Source organism: Narcine bancroftii, chromosome 4 (assembly GCF_036971445.1).
Source record: "Narcine bancroftii isolate sNarBan1 chromosome 4, sNarBan1.hap1, whole genome shotgun sequence".
NCBI lineage: Eukaryota > Metazoa > Chordata > Chondrichthyes > Torpediniformes > Narcinidae > Narcine > Narcine bancroftii.
Window position 1 is genome coordinate 237,188,441 of NC_091472.1, and position 25,339 is coordinate 237,213,779.

At 41.2% G+C, this 25,339-nt stretch overlaps 1 protein-coding gene across 8 annotated transcripts in view; it reads right to left on the bottom strand.

The window, feature by feature from the left end:
- LOC138761742 (collagen alpha-3(VI) chain-like) overlaps positions 1-25,339 on the bottom strand; it is a 380,600-nt gene that overhangs the window by 25,146 nt on the left and 330,115 nt on the right. For all 8 annotated transcript variants that reach the window (XM_069934408.1, XM_069934409.1, XM_069934410.1 and 5 more), the window contains 7 exons: positions 17,723-17,785; positions 16,158-16,190; positions 16,031-16,067; positions 15,727-15,738; positions 15,145-15,635; positions 11,322-11,409; positions 4,128-4,817 (listed from right to left, as the gene is read on the bottom strand). In XM_069934408.1, the coding sequence (XP_069790509.1) occupies positions 4,128-4,817; positions 11,322-11,409; positions 15,145-15,635; positions 15,727-15,738; positions 16,031-16,067; positions 16,158-16,190; positions 17,723-17,785 (1,414 nt within the window). The remainder of the gene's footprint in view (positions 1-4,127; positions 4,818-11,321; positions 11,410-15,144; positions 15,636-15,726; positions 15,739-16,030; positions 16,068-16,157; positions 16,191-17,722; positions 17,786-25,339) is intronic.

Genomic DNA, 25,339 nt, shown 5'->3' on the forward strand with positions numbered 1-25,339 from the left:
AAGTTATCTGATGTCACGGTGATGGTCACACAATCACTTCATGTTATTTGATCTCATGGGATTGTCACCGACTCCCTTTGGTTGGCTTCAATGTTCAGAAATATTTTCAAATCCTTATCGCCACAAAGGAGTCCTTGCTGAAAACTCCATACCCTGAGTGACAAAAGCTGAAACAATTCATAAGCTTATTGGTTGGCTATTTACATTGCTTGCACAAGGTATGAACAGGGAAAGCCATATTTCAATGCAAGATAGAAATAAAGAGAAATAAAGACAAAATGAGGGTGGGAATGGAGTAATGGAGAAATAAAGCAAACATCTGAAACAACGAGTACAGGGTTGTAATGGAACTAAACCCACTTACAACTGAACAGAGCACAAGAATTTATTTGTTTTTTGTTCCTTTGAGTTTAAACTAAACCCATGCTGTAAGATGGTAATAAAATAAACTCATGCAGGGATTCAAATGGGTCAGGAGATTGTAAGAAAATAGCTTTAACCTTATTACTTCCATAATTTTTGATAAACACCACAAAAACAAAGGAAATCATTCTGGACTTCAGGAAGCAGAGATCTGACCCGCTCCCCCTCTACATAGATGGTGACTGTGTGACGAGGGTCCACAGCTTCACCCTCCTGGGCATCAATATCTCAGACGACCACTCCTGGACTGTAAACACTTCAGCAGTCATCAAAAAGGCCCAGAGGCTCCTGTACTTCCTGAGAATGCTCAAAAAGAGCAAGGTGGATCAGAAGCTGCTGATTACCTTCTACAGTTCCACCAGACAGAGCATCCTGCTGTACTGCAGCACAGTATGGTTCTCCCATTGCACTGAAGAAGAGCGGCAAAGACTTCAACGGGTGGTGAGGGCAGCAGAAAAGATAATTGGATGTCCCCTACACTCCCTGAAGGATCTCAACACCTCTTGTTGCCTCAGTAGAGCACAAGCAATAATAAAGGATCCCACCCACCCTGCCCTGCATCTGTTTGACCTACTACCCTCTGGCAGACGCTACAGGTCAATCAAGACAAGAACAAACAGATTCAGAAACAGCTTTTTCCCCCAGGCTGTCACTACACTGAACACACATATCCACAAATTCCCCTCTCTGTCCTCCACATCTATTATACATACAGCCGACACCCCCCCCTCTATTCACATAAAGGACATACGGCACTAAATTAAATTTTTTATTTAACTTCTGTGGTGCTGCCTGTGGTTGCGTCGCTGCATTGGTAACCTTGTACTGCTGTCATAAATCTCGTTGTATAACTTGTACAATGACAATAAAAAGCTATTTGATTTGATTTGAGTTTTACATAAGATATGCCTTCTAGTTTGGAAAGGGGAGAATTCAATGGAAATAACTTGGGAAACAACAAATGGTGAAGACCGATGTTGCTTATTTTCAAGCACCACTGTCACACAGCAAGGGTTCATATGAAATATTTAAACATGGATGTGTTCAGGACTTCATGCAGGAAACTGATGGCCAGGAAATGATCACGAAGTATTTCCTTCACCAAGTTTGGACAGACAAAACAATTAGAAATAAACCTTGAAATGGTCATACATTTTGCTTGTTTGATTAATTAGCTTGGCAGCAGTTTGTAGCCAAAGTGAAGTTCTCAAACACCAGGCAAAGCGCATGGGAAACATAACTTTGGGGTAAACTTTTAGACACCACATTTAACTGCTTGAAACCAAACTCATCATTGATTCCATCTGTCACTACAGTTTCCTGCTGATCACTAGTGTCAGTCACTAAAGCACAAGGTAATTTTTCCATTTTGCTCTCCAGGGGCAGCAGAGGTTCTTTCACTTTTGTGTCTTGGGCACAAAATGGTGTGTTTAATTTTTTTAAATAAATCAGAGAAATAACACAGTTACAGGCCCTTCTGGCCAATGAGCCATGCCACCCAAATATCTCCATTTAACCAACGAACCTCTGAACCCATATGTCTATGAACATGGCAGGAAAACAGAGAAAACGTGCAATCTCCATACAAACAGCAGCAGATTCATTGTGTGGTGCTAACCGCTAATCTGACCATGCCCCCTAACAGTACTGCCTTAATTGAGTCACGGTGCTATAAGATGTTGGTGAATCTCCTGTCATCCCATCAGATGGCAATGTGATAACAAAATGGTATTTATGCCTATTAACTGCTACTTTGTCTGTTTCATATTTTAGCATTTTTTTTTAAAAAGCCCAGTACCAAATATAACAGCTAGTCATTTTAAGGTCACGTTTTTGTATCTGGCCTATGCCAGATGGGTGCTTCAAGAGTCGTCTTATATATGGTAAATAGCATTACCATCATTTGTGGGACAGTGGGCAGCTAGTAGAGATGTTTCCTTACAGTGAAACGGACCCAGCTGAATTCACTTTTTGCTGCCTGTGTGGAGCTTGCACATTCTGGGTTTTCTAAAGGACATGCAGGAGAATGAAAGCAGTGTAGAGAATGCTAATGTACTGGGGCATTTTGAGATCAAGAAGGAATGATCCCTGGATCATATATCCCAAGTTATAGAAAAAGGCAAGAGGTTACTGTGGCCTTGACAAAGACCTTTGTATCCTCACTAGAACAGGTGAAGCCCCAGATGACAAGAGAGTGGACAATGATTTTCCTTTATTTTAGAAGGGACGGATAATCTAGGAAGTATTAGGCTGGTGAGACTCTCATTAGTGGCCAGGAACTATTGGAGATGATACTTAGGAAGAGGTTAACACAGCATTGGAAAGAAATGGCCATATTAGGAGTAATCATCATTTTTGGCACAGACAATATGGGCTGAAAGGTCTCTTTCTCTGTTGTACTGTTCTATATTCTACTGAACTGCATTGCTCAGGATACCAAATGACATTGAGAGGCATAGAACCACAACGCAGAAAACAGCCCGTCAGCTCATCGGGTCAGCACTAACTGTTCATTGTAGTCCTCATAAATGAATCCCCACATTCTCACTACTTCCCGAACCTTAGAATCCATCACTTACCTACACATTATGGGCAGGGTTGGGGTGTGGGAGGAAAGTGGAGCTCCCTAAGAAAACCAATGGGATTACAAGGAGAATGTGCAAGCTCCACACAGGCAGCAAAAAATGAATTCAGCTGGGTCCGTGGCACTGTGAGGAAACATCTCTACTAGCTGCCCACTGTCCCACAAATGATGGTAATGCTATTTACCAAATATAAGATGACCCTTGAAGCACCCATTTTATAGGCCAGATACAAAAATGTGACCTTAAAATTCTACTCAAAGTTCCATAACAGACTCAGACAAATTTTTAAGCTACCAGCATATTAGAAATACATTTCTATTGTTAAAAAAACACATTTAAAATCCTTCAAAATCACCATAACATTGTCTGAGGCAAAGAACTTAGTAAACACATCCAGAGCCTCACTGTTTACTCATCGAGTCCCAGTCTCATCGAACATTGTTTCTTTAGTATTTTTCTCAAAACAGCTTCATTCTTTCTCCACTCTCTAACCATGTTATGTCAAAAGTCCTCGCAACAGCTCATTTGGAAGATTCCTTGGCCACTTCAATGACTTTTAACTTAAAACCTGCTTCCTATTTTCTTCATTTTGCTGGAGGCTCCATGATAACACCTTCCTTCTGGCCACACCCAACAGCTCAGTCAACATGACACCAGCTCAGTCAACACATGTATTTTTCGGAGTGTCATCTTATACACCAGATATATGATAAAACCATGAAATTCAGACTGACACTGGGGACATCTTATCTGAACGTTGTCTTATATGCCAAAATGTACGGTGTTTAAATTTCTGTTCAGTGGTCTCTATTCCAAGTTGAATGCCAAGTGTTTCTGAATACTTGCTGGTGAGGAGCTTCCAGAGATTTTTTAAATGTATTTAGAGAAATAGCACGGCAACAGATCCTTCTGGCTCACAAGGGTGACCGATTAACCTACTAACCCCAGACACCTTTGGAATGTGGGAGAAAATTGGAGCACCCAGAGGAGACCCACGTGGTTACGAGGAGAACACACCAACATCTTGTAGATGAACCTGAGTCACTGGTAGTGTAATGGCTTTGTGCTAACCACTAACTCAAATTGAGCAGTGAAAGTGAGAGAGAGGCTGCAACTTACCACTGATGTACTTGGGGAGCTGTTGTGCAAACCTCAGGAAATCCTCATTGTGGAGCTCTGAGATCTTGCTAATTGGCTTGAAGTACACATCCTGGGGGTTGCTTGCCAGGTTGATGAGATCCTGCTCATTGGGCTTCTTAAAGATGTGGAATATAACAAAGAAGAAGCCTTTGCATTTGGCATCTGTGACAACCAGCTCCAGCTGCTTTTTCTCTGCCTCTGGGAGATCTCCAGCAGTCATTAGAGCAATGAGTTTGTACGGCCGCGGTTGGGGAGCTTTCTCAAAAATATTTCTGATGGTCCATTTGACAGCTTCAGCCGTTGCTCTGACTCCTTCGAGCTGTATCACCTTGTGCTGAATGTGTTCCCTGATGTCTTGACTGGTGCGATAATCAGTTAGAGAGAATTCTATTTTCACTCGCCCAAGGCTGTCATTTGTTTGCGAATCGTACAAAGCATGTTGGACCATGGCAATCCTGGCCTGACGGTTGGACGTGTCAGGCTCCCTGCTGATCTCTAACTGCTCCGTCATGAACGAAATGTACCTCTTGATCTCAATGAACTGTGTTGGATTGATTGTCGCTGAGCTGTCTACAATGAAGGCAATATCCAAGTCCACATCAGTCGGAGTCACTGATCTTTTGCCTCGGAAAACTTTGCTGTCACAGACGGTGTTGACTTCACAGAAATCTGCACAAAAAGAAAAAAGGTTGGAGTTTAGACTCCTGCAATTTCACTAGTTGTTATGTTTAAAAGTTGTTCTTCAGTTTGAATGCCATCAATTTGGTGAATGCAATAGATTTTCAATCAGCAATAATCTTGTGAGTATGGACCCAGGATCTACAATGGTTGCCAGTTTGTGACCAGGTCAGGCATGAATTTGGGGAATGTCTAACATGTCCAGTGAGGTTTGCACCTCTAACAGAGGTAGACAGCGAGTTTTACTGTGCACGCTACTCTGACATGGAGGTGCTTGTTGCAAACATTAAATAGAGTCGTAGAGACATACAACATATATCAGGCCTTTTGACCCATCTTGTCCATGTTGGACTCATCTTGTTTGTCTACATTTGGTCCATATTCTTCTATCCTTCCTATTGATAAATCTGTCCCTTTTGAATGTTGTTGCCATCCCCACATCTACATTTTCCTCTGGCAGCTCATTCCAGATGCGGACCACTCTCTGAGTGAAAAAAAGTTGTCCCTCTCATCCCTTTTATATCTTTCCCCTCTCACCTTAAACATATGCCCTTCAATTCAAGAATCATCTACCCTGAGAAAAAGGGTGTGAACATTCATTTTATCCATGCCCCTCAGGATTTTATAGGCTACCATCAGATCAACCCTCAGCCTCCTTGTTCCAGGGAAGAAAGACCCAAGCTATCCAACGCTCCCTATAACTCAACCCCTCCAATTCCTGGTGAATCTCCTCTGAAGTACTCCAAGAGTGGCCTCACCCATGCCTTATATGGATGAATCATTAGTTGCCAACCTTTCCACTCCAAACCCCACCCAATGAAGACAAGTGTGCCAAATGCCTTCTTCACCTGTTGCTGCTTTGTTGCAACTGTATTTCTAGGGCTCTCTGTTCTACAACACTCTCTAGGGCCCTACCATTCACCCTGCAAGACCCGCCCTGGCTTGCCTTATCAAAGTCCACACCACATACTTGTCAGAGTTAAATTCCATTGGCCACTCCATGGCCGATCTTCTGGATTTTGTTGTGAATTAGATCTTCTTTCTCCCTGCCCACGTCACCACCCATTTTGGTGTTATGTGCAAATGTACTAATCAGGTTAACCACATTGCCATGCAAATCATTAATACAGATGATAAACAGCAGACCCCTGATTGGATGCAGGCTTCCAATCAGATAAAAACATCCTTCTATTACGACCTTTTGCTTCCTCCCACTAAGCCAGCTTTTTATCCTATGGACCAGTTTCCCTTATATCCCAAGGATCCCAGACTAACCTACCTTGTGAAAGACCTTGCTGAAGTCCAAATTTAGTGTTCATTGCCTTGCCTCATCAATTCTGTTTGTCAACTGTTCAATAAACTTTATCAAATCGGTGAGGTATGATCTCCCATGCACAAATGCCATCTCACTTGCTCTACACAAAGCCATGGAACACCTGAACAGCAAAGAAGCATACATCAGGATGTTCTTTATCGACTATTCAGCATTTAACACATCATCCCCATCAAAACTGATCAGCAAACTCCAAAACCTCTGACTCAATACCCCAATCTGTAATTAGATCCTTGATTTCCTCACCTCCAGACCACAATCATTGAGGATTGGTAAGAACATTTCCTCCACAATCTCTGTCAGTACCGGTACATTACAGGGCTGTGTTCTTAGTCCTCCGTTCTACTCACTTTACACCTATGACTGCGTGGCTCAGTATCCAGCAACACCATCTACAAGTTTTATACAACCACGGAAGTGGGTTGTATAAAAAGGGACAAAGAATCAGCATAGAGGAGGAAGATTGAAAACTTGGCCGAATGTCACCAAAACCAAGGAGCTAATTGTTGACTTCCGGAAGGGAAAACCAGATGAGTACAATCCAGTGATCATTATCCAGTGATCAGACATGGGGAGGGTGAGAAAATTCAAGTTCTTGGGAGTCACTCTCTCAGAGGATACTTCCTGGAGCCAATACACCAATGGCAATGTGAAGAAAGCATGTCAGTGCCTCTACTTCTTTAGGAGTCCACAGAGGTTTGGTTTGACATCGGAATCCCTGGCAAATTTGTACACGTGTGGTGGAAAGTGTGCTGACCATCTGCATAAGGATCTGGTATGGGGACACCAATGACTCTGAGTGTAAAGTCATGAAAAAGGTAGTAGCTACAGCCCAGGACATCACAAGGAAACCCCTTCCCACCATCAAGATCATCTACAGGGAATACTGCCATCGGAGAGCCACAGCAATCATCAAGGATCCACACCACCCAGCACATGCTCTGTTCTCACTGCTGCCATCAGGGAAGAGGTATAGGTGTCATAGACTTATACCACCAGGTTCAGGAACAGCTGCTACCCCTCCACCATCAGACTCCTCATCGACAAACTCAATCAGGAACTCATTTAAGGACTCTTACTATTGAACTTTATCTTTTGTATATTTTCTCCTCTCTGTATTGCACTGATGTTTACATGTGAACATTATGTACAGTTTGTTTTTGCACTGCCGTTAAGTGGTAATTCTGCCTCGCCTACAGGAAAAAGAATCTCAGGGTTGACTGTGATGTTATGTATGTACTCTGACAAAATATCTGAAATCCGAATCTAAATCCATGCTAACTACTCCCAGTCAGTCCCTGACTAACCAAAGGCTGGTAGATTCTGTCCCTTAGAAATCCTCCAGCAATTTTCCGAAAACTGACGTCAAGCTCACTGGCCTGTAGTTCTCTGACTTGTCACCTTTTTAAATTAATGGCACACCAATAACCAGCCTTCAGTATCTTGACACTTTATCTGAGGACAACTATGATGAAAAAAAACTCAGCAAGGGCCTCCACAATTTCTTCCTTAGTTTTTCACAAGGTACAAAGATGCATTTCACCAGGCCCTGGGGATTAATCCACTGCAATAAGCTCCAAGGCTGCTGAGAACTTCTTGGTGGTTCTAATATCGTTAAACACCTCATCACTTGTTTCCTCCAATTCCTGGACTTCCATGATCTCCTCCACAGTAAATACAAAAAGCCCCTTTCACACTGGCACCTTGTCCTAGTAATTAACAGCCAATATACAGATTAAAGGTCCATGAATGCTCCTAATCACCATACAGGTGTCAAATCACAGCAGGGATGGACTGCCAAGGTAGGACGTATTATCCCCGTGGTCGTCAGATGCCTGCTTGCCAATTAGCCCAGTGTGAAAGGGACGTGGACTATCCAGGGACAAAGTAGTGTTATGAAGTTTTTGCATGAGTTCAGGAATATGAAGGAAGCAAAAGATTAAAATGGTATAAACTTTGCATTCAATTTACTAAATCCTGATCAATGTATTATGATCTTGTATTTAAACAAAATTAATCACATCCAATCTTTATAACATAATGAAGCTTTATGTACAGCACATTATAAAACAATTTCTAAAGGACTGTGGGAATGTGGTAGTGGCAATAAAACACATAGCCACACAATGTATAAACACTGTGGGGAAGTCGAGGATGAAATACATGCATCGAGCAATGGCAAACCTGCCCTTCCAGAATTCTGTGCAGCAGAGAAAGGGCTGTATGCACGGAGCACACATGGAAGGGTCTCTCTGAATTCTGGAAGGGCAAGCCCACCATTACTCAATGCGTGTATTTCATCCCCGACTTTCCCACGGTCTTTATAAATTGTGCAGCTGTGTGTTTTATACCACTTTCCCACAGTCTTTTAGAAATTTATAAAGGTTTATCAAGGTCAGCACAACAACAGGGGCTGAAGGGCTCATACTGTATGTAATGCTTAATTATGTTATAATTAGGCATGCCTAATTTTGTCTAAATACAAGATCATAATTAGCGGATGCGTCACTCAGACATCACGGTGGAGGATAGGTGCCCCTCTCCCCGGGGACGCCTGGTGGTGAGTGTGAAAGGACACAGAGAACTGGTTAATAGTGGTCCAGTGTGAATGGCAAAAACCCCTTCTTTAACCAGTTTATTGAACGGCCAATTTACAGGTTAGCCAATGTGAAAAAGGGCTAATGATGGCCTTGGAGATCTTTAAGAAAATAAATTCTCTCTCTAGCCAACCTTTACTTTTAATATACCTGCAGAATCTCATGGGATTCTCCTTTATTCTGATCACCAATGCATGTGTTCTTTTTGCCCTCATGGTTTAGCTCTTAAGCTTACTCCTGCACTTGCTGAATTTATCAAGGGTATTGTTTAATCTGGACTGCATAAATCTAATGCAAGCTTCCTCCTTTCTCCTGACAAGAGCGTCAATATCCTTCTTCAACCAGGGTCCCTTAAACTTGCCAGCCTTCTCTTTCACCCTGACAGAAGCGTGCAGTGCCTGAACTCTTGACACTTTCCATCCACCCCCAATCAACTTCAGCAAATCCCTATCTAATTGCTCCAAAAGTGCCTTTGCTCCAATTAAGTACTTTATCCAGCAGATCAGTCCAATCTTTCTCCATAACTATTTAAAAATCAGTGGAGTTAGTCTCAATGGTCGCAAAGTAGTCTACTTCACCGGCACTTCAGTCACATGGTCCATCTCGTTCTCTAAGAGGAGGTCCTGTTTCACCCCCTACAGTAGGGCCCTCAATATATTGATTGAGAAGCTCTGTTGGATACACTCAAAAAACTCGACCCCACGCAAGCCCTTCGTACAATGGGTGCCATGTTCAATATTTGGGAAATTAAAATCTCCCAGTACGACTTCCCTATTATTCTTACAGCTATCTGCAATTTCCCTACGTGCCTGTTCTTCCAATTCATGTTGACTACTTCGGGCCTATAATACAGAACCATAAAAGTGATTATTTCCTACTTTTCTTTTGATATAGCTTCACTAGATGATCTCCCAAGAATATCCTCTCTCAACACTGAATCTACAAATTTTTTTTTTTTGAAACTTTATTTATTAATTTTAACATATGAAGAAAGTAAGTAATTCAAGTACAGAAAAAATACAAAATAAAGTAATACAAGTACAAAGTAACATGGTTAATACAATACCAATCTCGGCATCTCCCCCTAACAACTAAAAACTAAGACTAAAAAAAAACTATACATTTCTTGGTCACTGCCAGCGCTAAGTAAATAAAAGAGATCTGGTAATTATCTAATTCTAAATCAATCAACGGTTGCATATTCCCTAATAAAAATATATCAGGGTCTAATACAATATGAAGATAATATAGATTATTAAATACAGATTGAATACCTTTCCAAAATTGTTGTAACCGATCACACAACCAAACAGCATGTAAAAAAGTACCAGAAACCTGATCACAATGAAAACAAAGATCTGATTTACTAAAACCAAATTTTTTAAATTTTTTGGGTGTTAAATATAATTGATGTATAAAACTATAATTAATCATCGCCAATCTAGCATTAATCAATTTTCAAACACTATTACGGCAAATTTCAGACCAATCTTCTTCATCTGAATCTACAAAATATCGTCAAATACAGTGCTTAGCACTGTCACTAGGATGCAGGCAAAAGTCCCCCAAAATAAACTCAGTCACCATGGAGAGGTATAGTGCAGAGACAGGTCTTTTGGCCCTTTGAGCCCGCACCAACCATCCCCCACCCACAGACCTATAGCACATCAGAGACCAGGAGGAGAATGTTTCTATATAAGCTGCTCATGTTGAATAAATCCTAAACAATGTATTTTTAAATAAAAGAAAGCCAAAATATTATTACTGGTCTTCCTGAACACTATTCCAATGCATTATGACCTTTTCCTATAGAAATCAACTTAAAATTATAAATATGTATTTTAGAAAAGAAGAGGAAACTCTCCACAGTGAGACAATACTCAGTATCAAAAGGTTTGAGCCAACGTGCTGTCTCGATATTCACTATTAGCTCGTACATCCTATAGTCAGTAGCACAGTGTGAAATTCTGGTCACCCCATTACAGGAAAGATGTTGAGGCTTTGCAAAGGGTACAGAGGAGGTTTATCAGGATGTTCCCTGGATGAAAGGGCATGAACTTGAGGAGAGTTTGGACAAACATGGGTTGATTTCTTTGGCGTGATGGAGGCTGATAAAATTAAGGACAGGACCGTGGAAATGAGCACCAGTTATTTTATAAGTTGCAATAATTTCTATTTAAGGACAATATTCTTTTAGGAAATTAAGTGCATTCTGCGACACAATGTATCTGGCCAATCAAAGACTTTCTGGTCACAATGCTATGCACTCCTAGAATGTATTCCACAAGTTTCTTTTATTTAAAGATATATAGAATCTATTCCACACATTGTGCACCATTCAACCAGTCAACATCATGAAATGGTTTCCAGCTTTGCCCCCTGTTTAGAATAGTCCAAGACTGTAACATTTAGCAGATAAGCATTTCCCAGTAGTGCCTGAAGGAGTGAGTGGATGACTAAAATGAAAGAATATATTTTCTCGCAATGTGCTAAAGCTGTGGTGAAGCTTAGAATATTTTAAACAAATTTAAATGTCACCGACATACAGTAAATAGGATCACGTACCTAAACAAATGTGGCATGCCATCACCTTGCTGAGTGTTTGTTCATCATTGCGGAAAACAAAGAATTGCGAAATGCCGGCATCATTTCTCTGAGAAAACATAAAAGGATAAAAAAAGAAAGAACTATAAACCAACAAGCTCACTATCAAACAATGAAGAATTTGCAAAGTAAAATCCCTAATCATTTGATATCATTAACGAAAATAGCTTAAACTTCTCAGCAGGTCACGCAGTATCCACAGGGTAACCAGTAATTCAGATGTGATAAAGGGCCCGGCCAAAACATTGGTTACCCACTATTTCCTGTGGATGCTGCTTGAAGTTTCTCCAGCATGTTTGTGTATTGTTACCATCCCCAGCATCTGCAGATTTTCATGTTTAATCTTCCAATATTCTCATCATGTGATGTGACCCAGCTGTAGCCTGACAGAAAACAGCTTTATTCCCTCTGGCAATTATGATCCAAAATGTATCCAATCATTGCAGTCTGATCATTTCAAGCTCCCAAATATAATATTCATATTTTTTCTTGGAGATAATGTATGTAAAGTAACGAAGGTCATAGCCTGTCCTCAGAAGTGACGCTCATCTGTACCTCGCATTTCTATCGTCTTGGAAAAGTTCATCTCTCTGGATGTCTGGTTCAATCAGGCATCAAACATTTGAAGAAACACAAAAACTGCAAATGCTGGAACCTTGAGAGAACAAAGAGAAGCCATAACAGTGTAAAGGAGCAAAGAGATCTTGGGGTTCAAGTCTATAGGTTGCCCACAAGTTGATAGGGTGGTTAAGAAAGTGGGTGGTGGCCCGGCCTTCATTAATTGAAGGATCGAGTTCCAGAACCACGAGGCAACGTTGCAGCTCTATAAAACTTTGGTTAGACCACAATGGGGAATGTTGTTGCAGATCTAGTGGTCTCAATACATGAAAATTGTAGAAGCTTCAGTGAGACCAAAGAGGAGATTTACCAGGATGTTGCTTGGATTGGAGAACATATGAAACAAGATTGGCAGAACCAGGGCTTTTCTCTTTGGAGTGACAAAGGATGGGAGGAGACGTAAAAGAGGTATGTAAGATTATGGGAGGCATAAAAGGGAGAACATCCAGCATATTTTCTGAAGACAGATGCAGCAAATACTAGAGGACATCTGTTTAAGGCAGTAATTCGAAACCTTTGTTTTCCACTCACATTCCACCTTAAGTTTTTTCTTTGGCTTGGCTTCGCGGACGAAGATTTATGGAGGGGGTAAAAAGTCCACGTCAGCTGCAGGCTCGTTTGTGGCTGACCAGTCCGATGCGGGACAGGCAGACACGATTGCAGCGGTTGCAAGGGAAAATTGGTTGGTTGGGGTTGGGTGTTGGGTTTTTCCTCCTTTGCCTTTTGTCAGTGAGGTGGGCTCTGCGGTCTTCTTCAAAGGAGGCTGCTGCCCGCCAAACTGTGAGGCGCCAAGATGCACGGTTTGAGGCGTTATCAGCCCACTGGCGGTGGTCAATGTGGCAGGCACCAAGAGATTTCTTTAGGCAGTCCTTGTACCTTTTCTTTGGTGCACCTCTGTCACGGTGGCCAGTGGAGAGCTCGCCATATAATACGATCTTGGGAAGGCGATGGTCCTCCATTCTGGAGACGTGACCCATCCAGCGCAGCTGGATCTTCAGCAGCGTGGACTCGATGCTGTCGACCTCTGCCATCTCGAGTACCTCGACGTTAGGGGTGTGAGCGCTCCAATGGATGTTGAGGATGGAGCGGAGACAACGCTGGTGGAAGCGTTCTAGGAGCCGTAGGTGGTGCCGGTAGAGGACCCATGATTCGGAGCCGAACAGGAGTGTGGGTATGACAACGGCTCTGTATACGCTTATCTTTGTGAGGTTTTTCAGTTGGTTGTTTTTCCAGACTCTTTTGTGTAGTCTTCCAAAGGCGCTATTTGCCTTGGCGAGTCTGTTGTCTATCTCATTGTCGATCCTTGCATCTGATGAAATGGTGCAGCCGAGATAGGTAAACTGGTTGACCGTTTTGAGTTTTGTGTGCCCGATGGAGATGTGGGGGGTCAGATACAGCAATGAGCTCTCTGAACCCTTCTCCATTAACAATGGCGTGAAGCAAGGCTGTGTTCTCGCACCAACCCTCTTTTCAATCTTCTTCAGCATGATGCTGAACCAAGCCATGAAAGACCCCAACAATGAAGACGCTGTTTACATCCGGTACCGCACGGATGGCAGTCTCTTCAATCTGAGGCGCCTGCAAGCTCACACCAAGACACAAGAGAAACTTGTCCGTGAACTACTCTTTGCAGATGATGCCGCTTTAGTTGCCCATTCAGAGCCAGCTCTTCAGCGCTTGACGTCCTGCTTTGCGGAAACTGCCAAAATGTTTGGCCTGGAAGTCAGCCTGAAGAAAACTGAGGTCCTCCATCAGCCAGCTCCCCACCATGACTACCACCTTAAGTAATCCCTTATTAACCACAGAGGAATAGGATGCCATAAGTGCTCTAGATAGTAAGGGATTACTTAAAGTGGTAATGTGAATGGATAAAAGGTGCTTTAAGGTGAGTGGAGGAAAGTTTAGGGGAGATGTCAGAGGTAAGTTCTTTTACGCAGAGAGTGCTGGGTGTCTGGAATTCAATGGTGAGGGTGGAAGAGCAATAGTGGCTTTCAATAGACTCTTAGAAAGGCACATGGATGTAAGAAAAATAAAGGGTTATGGGCCTGTAGAAGGGAAAGGTTAGATGGTTGTGGAGTAGGTTTACATAGGTCAGCACAACACTGTGGGCCAAAGGGCTTGTACTGTGCTGTAATTTTTAAGCAGGAGAGACTCTGACTCCCTCTAATTTCTCTTTGTTCACAAGTGAATTCAGTTAGTTTTTAATTAGGTGCAGATTATAAATAAAGCAGGTCAAACAATGGTTAACACATCATTTTGATTTGACTTTTGTCAATGGATCACAGGCCTAAGCCCAAGCGATTGGATCTGTCCAAGTGATGAGTCATCTCTGGCTAATGAGTGAGGGTACTCAAGCCCTTAGACATACGATTGAGCAATGTGCATGTCATTGCAGTTCACCATGTATTCCAGCTCTGAAGGTAAATGATGATGATCTGCTCAGATTGTCCACTGTGCATTCCTTAAAATAATAGATCTTAAAAATGAATAAAATTCAGGCTTTTTCCATGTTTTATTCCAAATTCCTCACTTAATAATGGATGAAATCAAACCATCAGGAAAATGGAAAAACTTGATCAGTCTGTGGATGAAAATCCTACAAGAATGCTCTGAAATGTTTAGAGTGCTTAGGGTGACTATGAAGCAGAGAATAATCAAGGTTAAGAATGAACACGGTGATAGCAATTAGTGGATATGTAAGAAATACATTAAAAACAGCCTTTAACTGGCATTACCAATGCAAAATAAAATTGAAAGCCTCTAGAGAGTTTATGCAACACATTTGTTGAATAGGCAATTTTTTTTTATATTCTTACTAAGCAGACCTAAATAGTTCACAAAAGAAGAAATGTGACATTAGTAAATGATTGTTAAACCCAGTAATTTGTATCTTTTTTCTAAGAAGGGGGAACTACAGATGAAAAGACATCCACTTCAACAGATAATATTATTATCAATTTATATAGCAAAGGACATGACTGGTTACAATCCACAATAATGAAGAAAGATGCTTGAATGGGTTATGGAGAATGATCAGGAAAAATTCTGCATGGTGAGCAGAATGAGTGTTTGTTCATCATTGCGGAATCATTTCTGATTTGTTATTATTGAATAGAGAATCCTGATTATGAAAGAGCGTAAAGGAAAATTAAGAAGTGAATCTGACCTGCAGCATCTTTTTGAATGCATCATTTTCTTCAGGGGAGAGGTAGACAGAGATAATATTCTCACTGGCAAGTTTCATTATACCATTATTCAGGTTTTTGGGTTTTGTTTGTCCATCAATGAAGAATACTGCCACCTTTCTTGTCAAAAACCCACTCCGCACCCGTTTGAATGTGTTCCTTGCCACAAAGCTCATTGCATTAGTAATATTTGAGGCTTTCCTTGATGGCACAAACTGCAAGTTTTCAATTTGTGTGAGAAGGTCTCGCTTATTCCGAGCACCACTGAATCGGATCTCTGTGACGATGTCATTGCTGTATGTCAGGATAGCGACGCGAGCTCCCTTAGGACAGTTGCTCTCCACGATGGTCAGATTTCGAACGATGTTGAGAATAGCATTCTTGTTTCTAATGAGCTGATTAGCATTCTTACTGTTAGATGTATCTATCACAAAGGCCAACTCAGTTGGATAGACAGGACACTCATTTGTACCTGATACAAAGAATAAAAAAAGATTGAGTTCCATTTCAGAATTTCAGTGAATAATCTGGATATAAACATTTATCTGAAGAAAAGAACTTACCATAACAACATGCTGCAAGGGAAAAAGAGAGAAGAAAAATGGTTTTACTTGGAATTACATTTTAAATGGCCAAATTTAGAAGCCTTCAATCACGGGGGGAGGGGGCACAGCGTCAACAACGGGACTGTAAAGAACTTGTACATTCTACCCATGTCTGCATGAGTTTCTTCTGGGAGCTCCAATTTCCTCCCGCCGTTCAAAACGTACCGAGGGTGTCGGTAAATTGGGTATATTTAAGCAGCATGGGTTCAAAGGGCTTGTTTCTATGCTGTATGTCTAATTACTCTGCGTGCAATATACTTACGGCATGTGTCTTTGATTTGACGAACAAGACTACATTTCTGGAACATGGAAAAATTGAAAAAGTGTGAGCAGTTGTACAAAACTATTCAAAGATGAGGTAGGTGTGCAATCAACAACAGATTATTTACCTCCATAGATCTTCCTCTCACTCCTTTTGCACCCTGCAGAGCAATGGACATGTCAATGTATTAATATAAATTCATCCAGGAATATTTAAAATAGAATGCTTTATTAAAATATTTTTGTCAGCATCTATTCTTCCACCAAGAGTGGATAGGGATAAGTCGAAATCCGATTGGAGTTTGCTCGGATAACACTAATGATCATCAACCATTGTACCAGCAAAATTAATAATCAAATTCAAGGATCAGGGATCTCCTTACAAGTGGATCCTCTATTTCCTCCTCAGCGGCCTCCAATCAGAAGGGGGTTCGGAGAAGGCAAAAGAAAAGTGTCTCTAATGAGTTACCTGGTGTTGCCCATATGTTATACATATATATCTCAGCACATTCAGGTCTCCAGCTCATCGTGTGCATAACCGTATAAACAGAAGGCAGGAATACTAGTCATGGAAAAAGAGGGAGATGTGAGTGGCCGGGGGGGTTAGGGAAGAGGGAAGGTCTTCCTGTAAGCCCTCCTGGATGAATTTCTACAGGAGCTGTCCTATTACCATGCCACTTCATTGTCAGACGTTCTGCCATAATTGCAGCAGACAATCAAGACAACCTCAGGAAAAATAAAAACACATACCGATTGAGCAGTTGGAAAAAAGACAAATGTTTGAATCTGGGTAGTAAGAGCCACATTTCAAGGCGCATTTAAGATTTAGTTCAGCAACGCAGGGACAATGTATCAGTGCATACCAAAATGTCCTTGAGTTTAGCTTTACCATCCAGTAGCTGACTGCGTGATAGGTACATTTAGCACCTCCATGCTGCCTATAACAGGATTCTCCAAATACATTGTTCATAAAAGCAAACCCAACACCAGCATTTTCCCTCAGACTAAGATCTCTGATATTAACTTCAAGTTGTACACAGCCCACTCAGGTGGTTATGCCTGACATCAATCACCCAAAAGATTGTAGGGAGAACTGAGAAACTACTTTAAGGATGCCCTGAAGAAGGGCTCAAGCCTCACGTGGCAACTGCCTATTACTTTCCACAGAGGCTGCGTGACTTGTCGGGTTTCTCCAGCACTTTTGTGTTTTGTTCAAGGATGTTTTTTTTGATTAATTGTAATATCCACTATCAATTCATGGGGCACCCTGTCCTACAACTGTCCAAAATAGAGAAGGAGTATCCAGGAAAGCACTGATCCCATTGATATGCCATGACAGGAACAAGTGACAAGCATGAACAATCAAAGGATTGGCAGACCTCACTGCCCATCCCATCAAGCATCACCTGCCACTCCAGTGTCACAGTTCATGAATAGGACTCTTCAGCAACATCAGAGCTCACAGAACTGGAGTGGAAGAAAGCCATCCTCAAACAGGAGGGATGGCCAATGAAGAAGACTAATCTTCAGTGAAATTCAAGCATATCCTTAATATCCCTTTTAAAAACAAATTATGCAGACACTTCCTCATGTACATAATTCACAAAGTCAGCCATCAGTCAACTTTCATTCAAAATCACCTCTCCATTTAAATTCAAATTAAAATGTGAAAATGTAGTTGTAACAACGTTACCTGTGGACCAGGGTAACCCATTTCTCCATTTGGTCCATGTTCTCCAGCAACTCCAGGAAAACCCTAAAACACAAAAATGACTATTTGCATAAATCTCTGGAATAACAAACACATTTATCATCAATAATGATCAATGACGTAGATCCAGTTTTAGATAGATCATCTAGAACAGTAACAAGAGCAAAGGCAGAGAAAGCCACCTTAACATTAATGAAAGATTTGAATTTATAGATATATGGAGAAGAATTCACCCAAGAGAGAGAAATTACTCTTTCTATTCAAATAGACATGATTCTTATTCAAGGATAGATTTTTAATATCAGCACATCTTCAAGCTAGTCAATCAATTTGACTATAAAGCAAGAATTTTATATGATTATTCATCTTTATTGATGACATTTACAATGTTAGATAAAGAAGAATGATTTTAACTCAATGTTATTAAAAAGACCAGATGTTTGCAATTTTGTTAGAAGGCAAATTCAGATTTTCCTTGAGACTAATTCGAATTCGGTTAATGATAAACTTATGGGATGTGAGAAAAGTGTATCTAAGGGGACAAATTTTAAGATATACCTCTACAATTAAGAAGGATTACATGAAAGAATTGGATCAATTGGAAAAATAGATAACATGTTGAGAAAAGGATTTGCAAAGACGGGCCTCTGAAGAAAAACATAGAAGGCTTATAAATAAGAAACTTCAGTATTACACATTACAAACATATAGAACAGAGAAGGCAGTAATGAGAACTAAGAAGAGATACTACAAGTTAGGTGAATGGACTCAGAAGGTTTTTGCTTGGCAATTGAAAACAAGTTTCAAGAACTATTTATGCAATTAAGAAAGAGTCAAATGTGATTACGTATAAACATGAAATTAATGAAGCTTTTAAACAATTTTATTCTCAGTTATATAAATCTGAGTCACAGAGAGATGAAAATAAAATAGAAGATTTTTTTGTCACAAATATGGTTACCGATGTTAACTTTACAAGAACAAATCGAGTTCCATGCTCCTTTCACATCAAAGGAGGAGGGGAAAGCATTGAGCTCATTACAAAGTAATAAATCTCTGGGAGAGGATGGTTTCCAACCTGAATTTTATGAAGAATTTAAAGACTTATTGATTCCTCCTTTTATGGATATATTAGGACAGATGCTGGTAACACAGACACTCCCAGAAACTTTCACTACTGCAATAATACAGTTATACCAAAAAAAAAGAGAGACCCTTTAAAGTCATCGCCCTTTAGTCAAATTTAGTCAAATTTGGTCAAATACAAATCGAGGGAATTAATTTATAGACCTTTACTTTAAGCTTTGAATGTTGTTAACCTCCTAGGGTGTATTAAAAGATACAAATGTGGTGAGGGAGACCATCTGGCAACCAGGTCTCCATTCTTGCTTTCCTTTATTATTTTTCTATGCCTTTTCTTATTTCATTTATTTTCCTTTTTCTTTCTCTCTTGGGGTTTGTTTGGGGATAGGGGGTTGGGGTTTATGTAATGGATTTGACATGAATATTTGATAATTATATTTTATATCTGGGTATGATTATATGTGTGGGAAATTTTTAAATATTTTTTAAAAATCATGATTAATGGAATTTTCACTAGAAAATAGTTGGTTTGAGGGCTAATGACAGATTTATTTTCCATGTATCTCTTCGCCCTTTCTGAAATTTCAAATTAATTAAACTCTGTACAAATTCACGAACCAATATTTTTCTTTGCACATGCATGGACAATTATGACTTGGAATTAAAACAAGAAAGTCTGCAGACAATGTGGTTGAAGTAAAGACACAATGCTGGAGAAACTCAGCAGGTCAAACAGTGTCCTTTATATAGCAAAGTTAAAAATGCATAAGCGATGTTTCGGGCTTGAGCCCTTCGTCAAGGTATCGAAAAATGTCAGCAGGCATCTGAATAAAATGGTAAGGGGAGGAGTTTGGAGATCATTTGATTGTAGACAACATTTCAACTACTGATCCTTCTCTGTTCTAATGCTCACATTCTGCAGGTGTTCCTGCAATGAGGTTCCAGGATGGAGAAACAGTTAAAATGAAGGATTGGTATTTTTACCTACGCCCTGCACTTTGTTTTTGTAACACTGCAACTTAGACCACTTTCATCAGGTAGGAGGTGCGGAATTAAAATCAGAAGTAAGAACAAGCTACTTCCTGCAGGCTGTGAGATTAATGAATGGTTTTATTTAACCTTGGATCTCTTATTAATGAAATTGAGTAATTATTCCAGGATATTTATTTTATATTTTATCTTTATGTATGTTTATGATTATTATGTGCTGTGTGAGAAATTCATCAAGTGTGTGCAGAATGGTCCAGAGAAACACTGTTTATCTGAGTGCATATGTACAGTTGCATGATAATAAACTAAAACTTGAACCAACACTTACATTTTAGCTTTTTTGTAATTTGTTACTAGTCAAGAGTAAACAGATAATTATTCACGGATCGCTGCAAAAGACATCATGTTAACAAGCCCTTTGACCCAGCTTTTGGGCACCTTGCCAATTTTATTATTTTCCTTTTCCCGTCAACTCAACTCACTACCACTCAAATTCCACCATTCATCTAATGTTTGGGCCAATGGACAGTAAGCAATAGCTATTCACTGGAGCAAATGGACAATAATACCTAAACACTGGGGCTAACTGTCAGGAAGTAATATATACACACCGGGGCTAACTGACAGTGAATAATAGCTACACAGAGGTGCTAACTGACAGTGAGTAATATCTACACACTGGGGCTAACTGACAGTGAGTAATATCTACACACCAGGGCTAACTGACAGTGAGTAATATCTACACACTGGGGCTAACTGACAGGGAGTGATATCTACACACCAGGGCTAACTGACAGTGAGTAATATCTACACACTGGGGCTAACTGACAGTGAGTAATATGTACACACTGGGGCTTACTGACAGTGAGTAATATCTACACACTGGGGCTGACTGACAGTGAGTAATATCTACACACCAGGGCTAACTGACAGTGAGTAATATCTACACACCAGGGCTAACTGACAGTGAGTAATATCAACACACCAGGGCTAACTGACAGTGAGTAATATCTACACACCAGGGCTAACTGACAGTGAGTAATATCTACACACCAGGACTAACTGACAGTGAGTAATATCTACACACCGGGGCTAACTGACAGTGAGTAATATCTACACACCGGGGCTAACTGACAGTGAGTAATATCTACACACTGGGGCTAACTGACAGTGAGTAATATCTACACACCGGGGCTAACTGACAGTGAGTAATATGTACACACTGGGGCTAACTGACAGTGAGTAATATCTACACACTGGGGCTGACTGACAGTGAGTAATATCTACACACCAGGGCTAACTAACAGTGAGTAATATCTACACACCAGGGCTAATTGACAGTGAGTAATATCTACACACCGGGGCTAACTGACAGTGAGTAATATCTACACACTGGGGCTAACTGACAGTGAGTAATATCTACACACCAGGGCTAATTGACAGTGAGTAATATCTACACACCGGGGCTAACTGACAGTGAGTAATATCTACACACCAGGGCTAACTGACAGTGAGTAATATATACACACCAGGGCTAACTGACAGTGAGTAATATCTACACACCAGGGCTAACTGACAGTGAGTAATATCTACACACCAGGGCTAACTGACAGTGAGTAATATCTACAAACCAGGACTAACTGACAGTGAGTAATATCTACACACCAGGGCTAACTGGCAGTGAGTAATATCTACACACCAGGGCTAACTGACAGTGAGTAATATCTACACACTGGGGCTAACTGACAGTGAGTAATATCACACTAGGGCTAACTGACAGTGAGTAATATCTACAAACCAGGGCTAACTGACAGTGAGTAATATCTACACACCAGGGCTAATTGACAGTGAGTAATATCTACACACCAGGGCTAACTGACAGTGAGTAATATCTACACACCAGGGCTAACTGACAGTGGGTAATATCTACACACTGGGGCTAACTGACAGTGAGTAATATCACACTAGGGCTAACTGACAGTGAGTAATATCTACAAACCAGGGCTAACTGACAGTGAGTAATATCTACACACCAGGGCTAATTGACAGTGAGTAATATCTACACACCAGGGCTAACTGACAGTGAGTAATATCTACACACCAGGGCTAACTGACAGTGGGTAATATCTACACACTGGGGCTAACCGACAGTGAGTAATATCACACCAGGGCTAACTGACAGTGAGTAATATCTACACACCAGGGCTAACTGACAGTGAGTAATATCTACACACCAGGGCTAATTGATAGTGAGTAATATCTACACACCAGGGCTAATTGATAGTGAGTAATATCTACACACCGGGGCTAACTGACAGTGAGTAATATCTACACACCGTGGGTAACAGACAGTGAGTAATATCTACACACCGGGGCTAACTGACTGTGAGTAATATCTACACACAAGCGCTAACTGACAGTGAGTAATATCTACACACCAGGGCTAACTGACAGTGAGTAATATCTACACACCAGGGCTAACTGACAGTGAATAATATCTACACACCAGGGCTAACTGACAGTGAGTAATATCTACACACCAGGGCTAACTGACAGTGAGTAATATCTACACACCAGGGCTAACTGACAGTGAGTAATACCTACACACCGGGGCTAACTGACAGTGAGTAATATCTACACACTGGGGCTAACTGACAGTGAGTAATATCTACACACCAGGGCTAATTGACAGTGAGTAATATCTACACACCAGGGCTAACTGACAGTGAGTAATATCTACACAGCAGGGCTAACTGACAGTGAGTAATATCTACACACCAGGGCTAACTGACAGTGAGTAATATCTACACACCAGGGCTAACTGACAGTGAGTAATATCTACACACCGGGGCTAACTGACAGTGAGTAATATCTACACACTGGGGCTAACTGACAGTGAGTAATATCTACACACCAGGGCTAATTGACAGTGAGTAATATCTACACACCAGGGCTAACTGACAGTGAGTAATATCTACACACCAGGGCTAACTGACAGTGAGTAATATCTACACACCAGGGCTAACTGACAGTGAGTAATATCTACACACCAGGGCTAACTGACAGTGAGTAATATCTACACACCAGGGCTAACTGACAGTGAGTAATATCTACACACTGGGGCTAACTGACAGTGAGTAATATCTACACACCGGGGCTAACTGACAGTGAGTAATATCTACACACTGGGGCTAACTGACAGTGAGTAATATCTACACACTGGGGCTAACTGACAGTGAGTAATATCTACACACTGGGGCTAACTGACAGTGAGTAATATGTACACACTGGGGCAAACTGACAGTGAGTAATATCTACACACTGGGGCTGACTGACAGTGAGTAATATCTACACACCAGGGCTAAATGACAGTGAATAATATCTACACACCGGGGCCAACTGACAATGACTAATATCTACACACCAGGGCTAACTGACAGTGAGTAATATCTACACACCAGGGCTAACTGACAGTGAGTAATATCTACACACCAGGGCTAACTGACAGTGAGTAATATCTACACACCAGAGCTAACTGACAGTGGGTAATATCTACACACTGGGGCTAACTGACAGTGAGTAATATCACACTAGGGCTAACTGACAGTGAGTAATATCTACACACCGGGGCTAACTGACAGTGAGTAATATCTACACACCGGGGCTAACGCACAGTGAGTAATATCTACACACCGGGGCTAACTGACAGTGAGTAATATCTACACACCAGGGCTAACTGACAGTGAGTAATATCTACACACCAGGGCTAACTGACAGTGAGTAATATCTACACACTGGGGCTAACTGACAGTGAGTAATATCTCCACACCAGGGCTAATTCACAGTGAGTAATATCTACACACCAGGGCTAACTGACAGTGAGTAATATCTACACACCAGGGCTAACTGACAGTGAGTAATATCTACACATCAAGGCTAACTGACAGTGAGTAATATCGACACACCGGGGCTAATTGACAGTGAGTAATATCTACACACTGGGGCTAACTGACAGTGAGTAATATCTACACACCAGGGCTAACTGACAGTGAGTAATATCAACACACCAGGGCTAACTGACAGTGAATAATATCTACACACCAGGGCTAACTGACAGTGAGTAATATCACACTAGGGCTAACTGACAGTGAGTAATATCTACACACCGGGGCTAACTGACAGTGAGTAATATCTACACACCGGGGCTAACTGACAGTGAGTAATATCTACACACCGGGGCTAACTGACAGTGAGTAATATCTACACACCAGGGCTAACTGACAGTGAGTAATATCTACACACCAGGGCTAACTGACAGTGAGTAATATCTACACACCAGGGCTAACTGACAGTGAGTAATATCTACACACCAGGGCTAACTGACAGTGAGTAATATCTACACACCAGGGCTAACTGACAGTGGGTAATATCTACACACCGGGGCTAACTGACAGTGAGTAATATCTACACACCAGGGCCAACTGACAATGACTAATATCTACACACCAGGGCCAACTGACAGTGACTAATATCTACACACCAGGGCTAACTGACAGTGAGTAATATCTACACACCAGGGCTAACTGACAGTGAGTAATATCTACACACCAGGGCTAACTGACAGTGAGTAATATCTACACACCAGGGCTAACTGACAGTGAGTAATATCTACACACTGGGGCTAACTGACAGTGAGTAATATCTCCACACCAGGGCTAATTCACAGTGAGTAATATCTACACACCAGGGCTAACTGACAGTGAGTAATATCTACACACCAGGGCTAACTGACAGTGAGTAATATCTACACATCAAGGCTAACTGACAGTGAGTAATATCGACACACCGGGGCTAATTGACAGTGAGTAATATCTACACACCAGGGTTAACTGACAGTGAGTAATATCTACACACCAGGGCTAACTGACAGTGAGTAATATCTACACACCAGGGCTAACTGACAGTGGGTAATATCTACACACTGGGGCTAACTGACAGTGAGTAATATCACACTAGGGCTAACTGACAGTGAGTAATATCTACACACCAGGGCTAACTGACAGTGGGTAATATCTACACACCGGGGCTAACTGACAGTGAGTAATATCTACACACCAGGGCCAACTGACAATGACTAATATCTACACACCAGGGCCAACTGACAATGACTAATATCTACACACCAGGGCTAACTGACAGTGAGTAATATCTACACACCAGGGCTAACTGACAGTGAGTAATATCTACACACCAGGGCTAACTGACAGTGGGTAATATCTACACACCGGGGCTAACTGACAGTGAGTAATATCTACACACCAGGGCCAACTGACAATGACTAATATCTGCACACCAGGGCCAACTGACAATGACTAATATCTACACACCAGGGCTAACTGACAGTGAGTAATATCTACACACCAGGGCTAACTGACAGTGAGTAATATCTACACACCAGGGCTAACTGACAGTGAGTAATATCTACACACCAGGGCTAACTGACAGTGAGTAATATCTACACAGCAG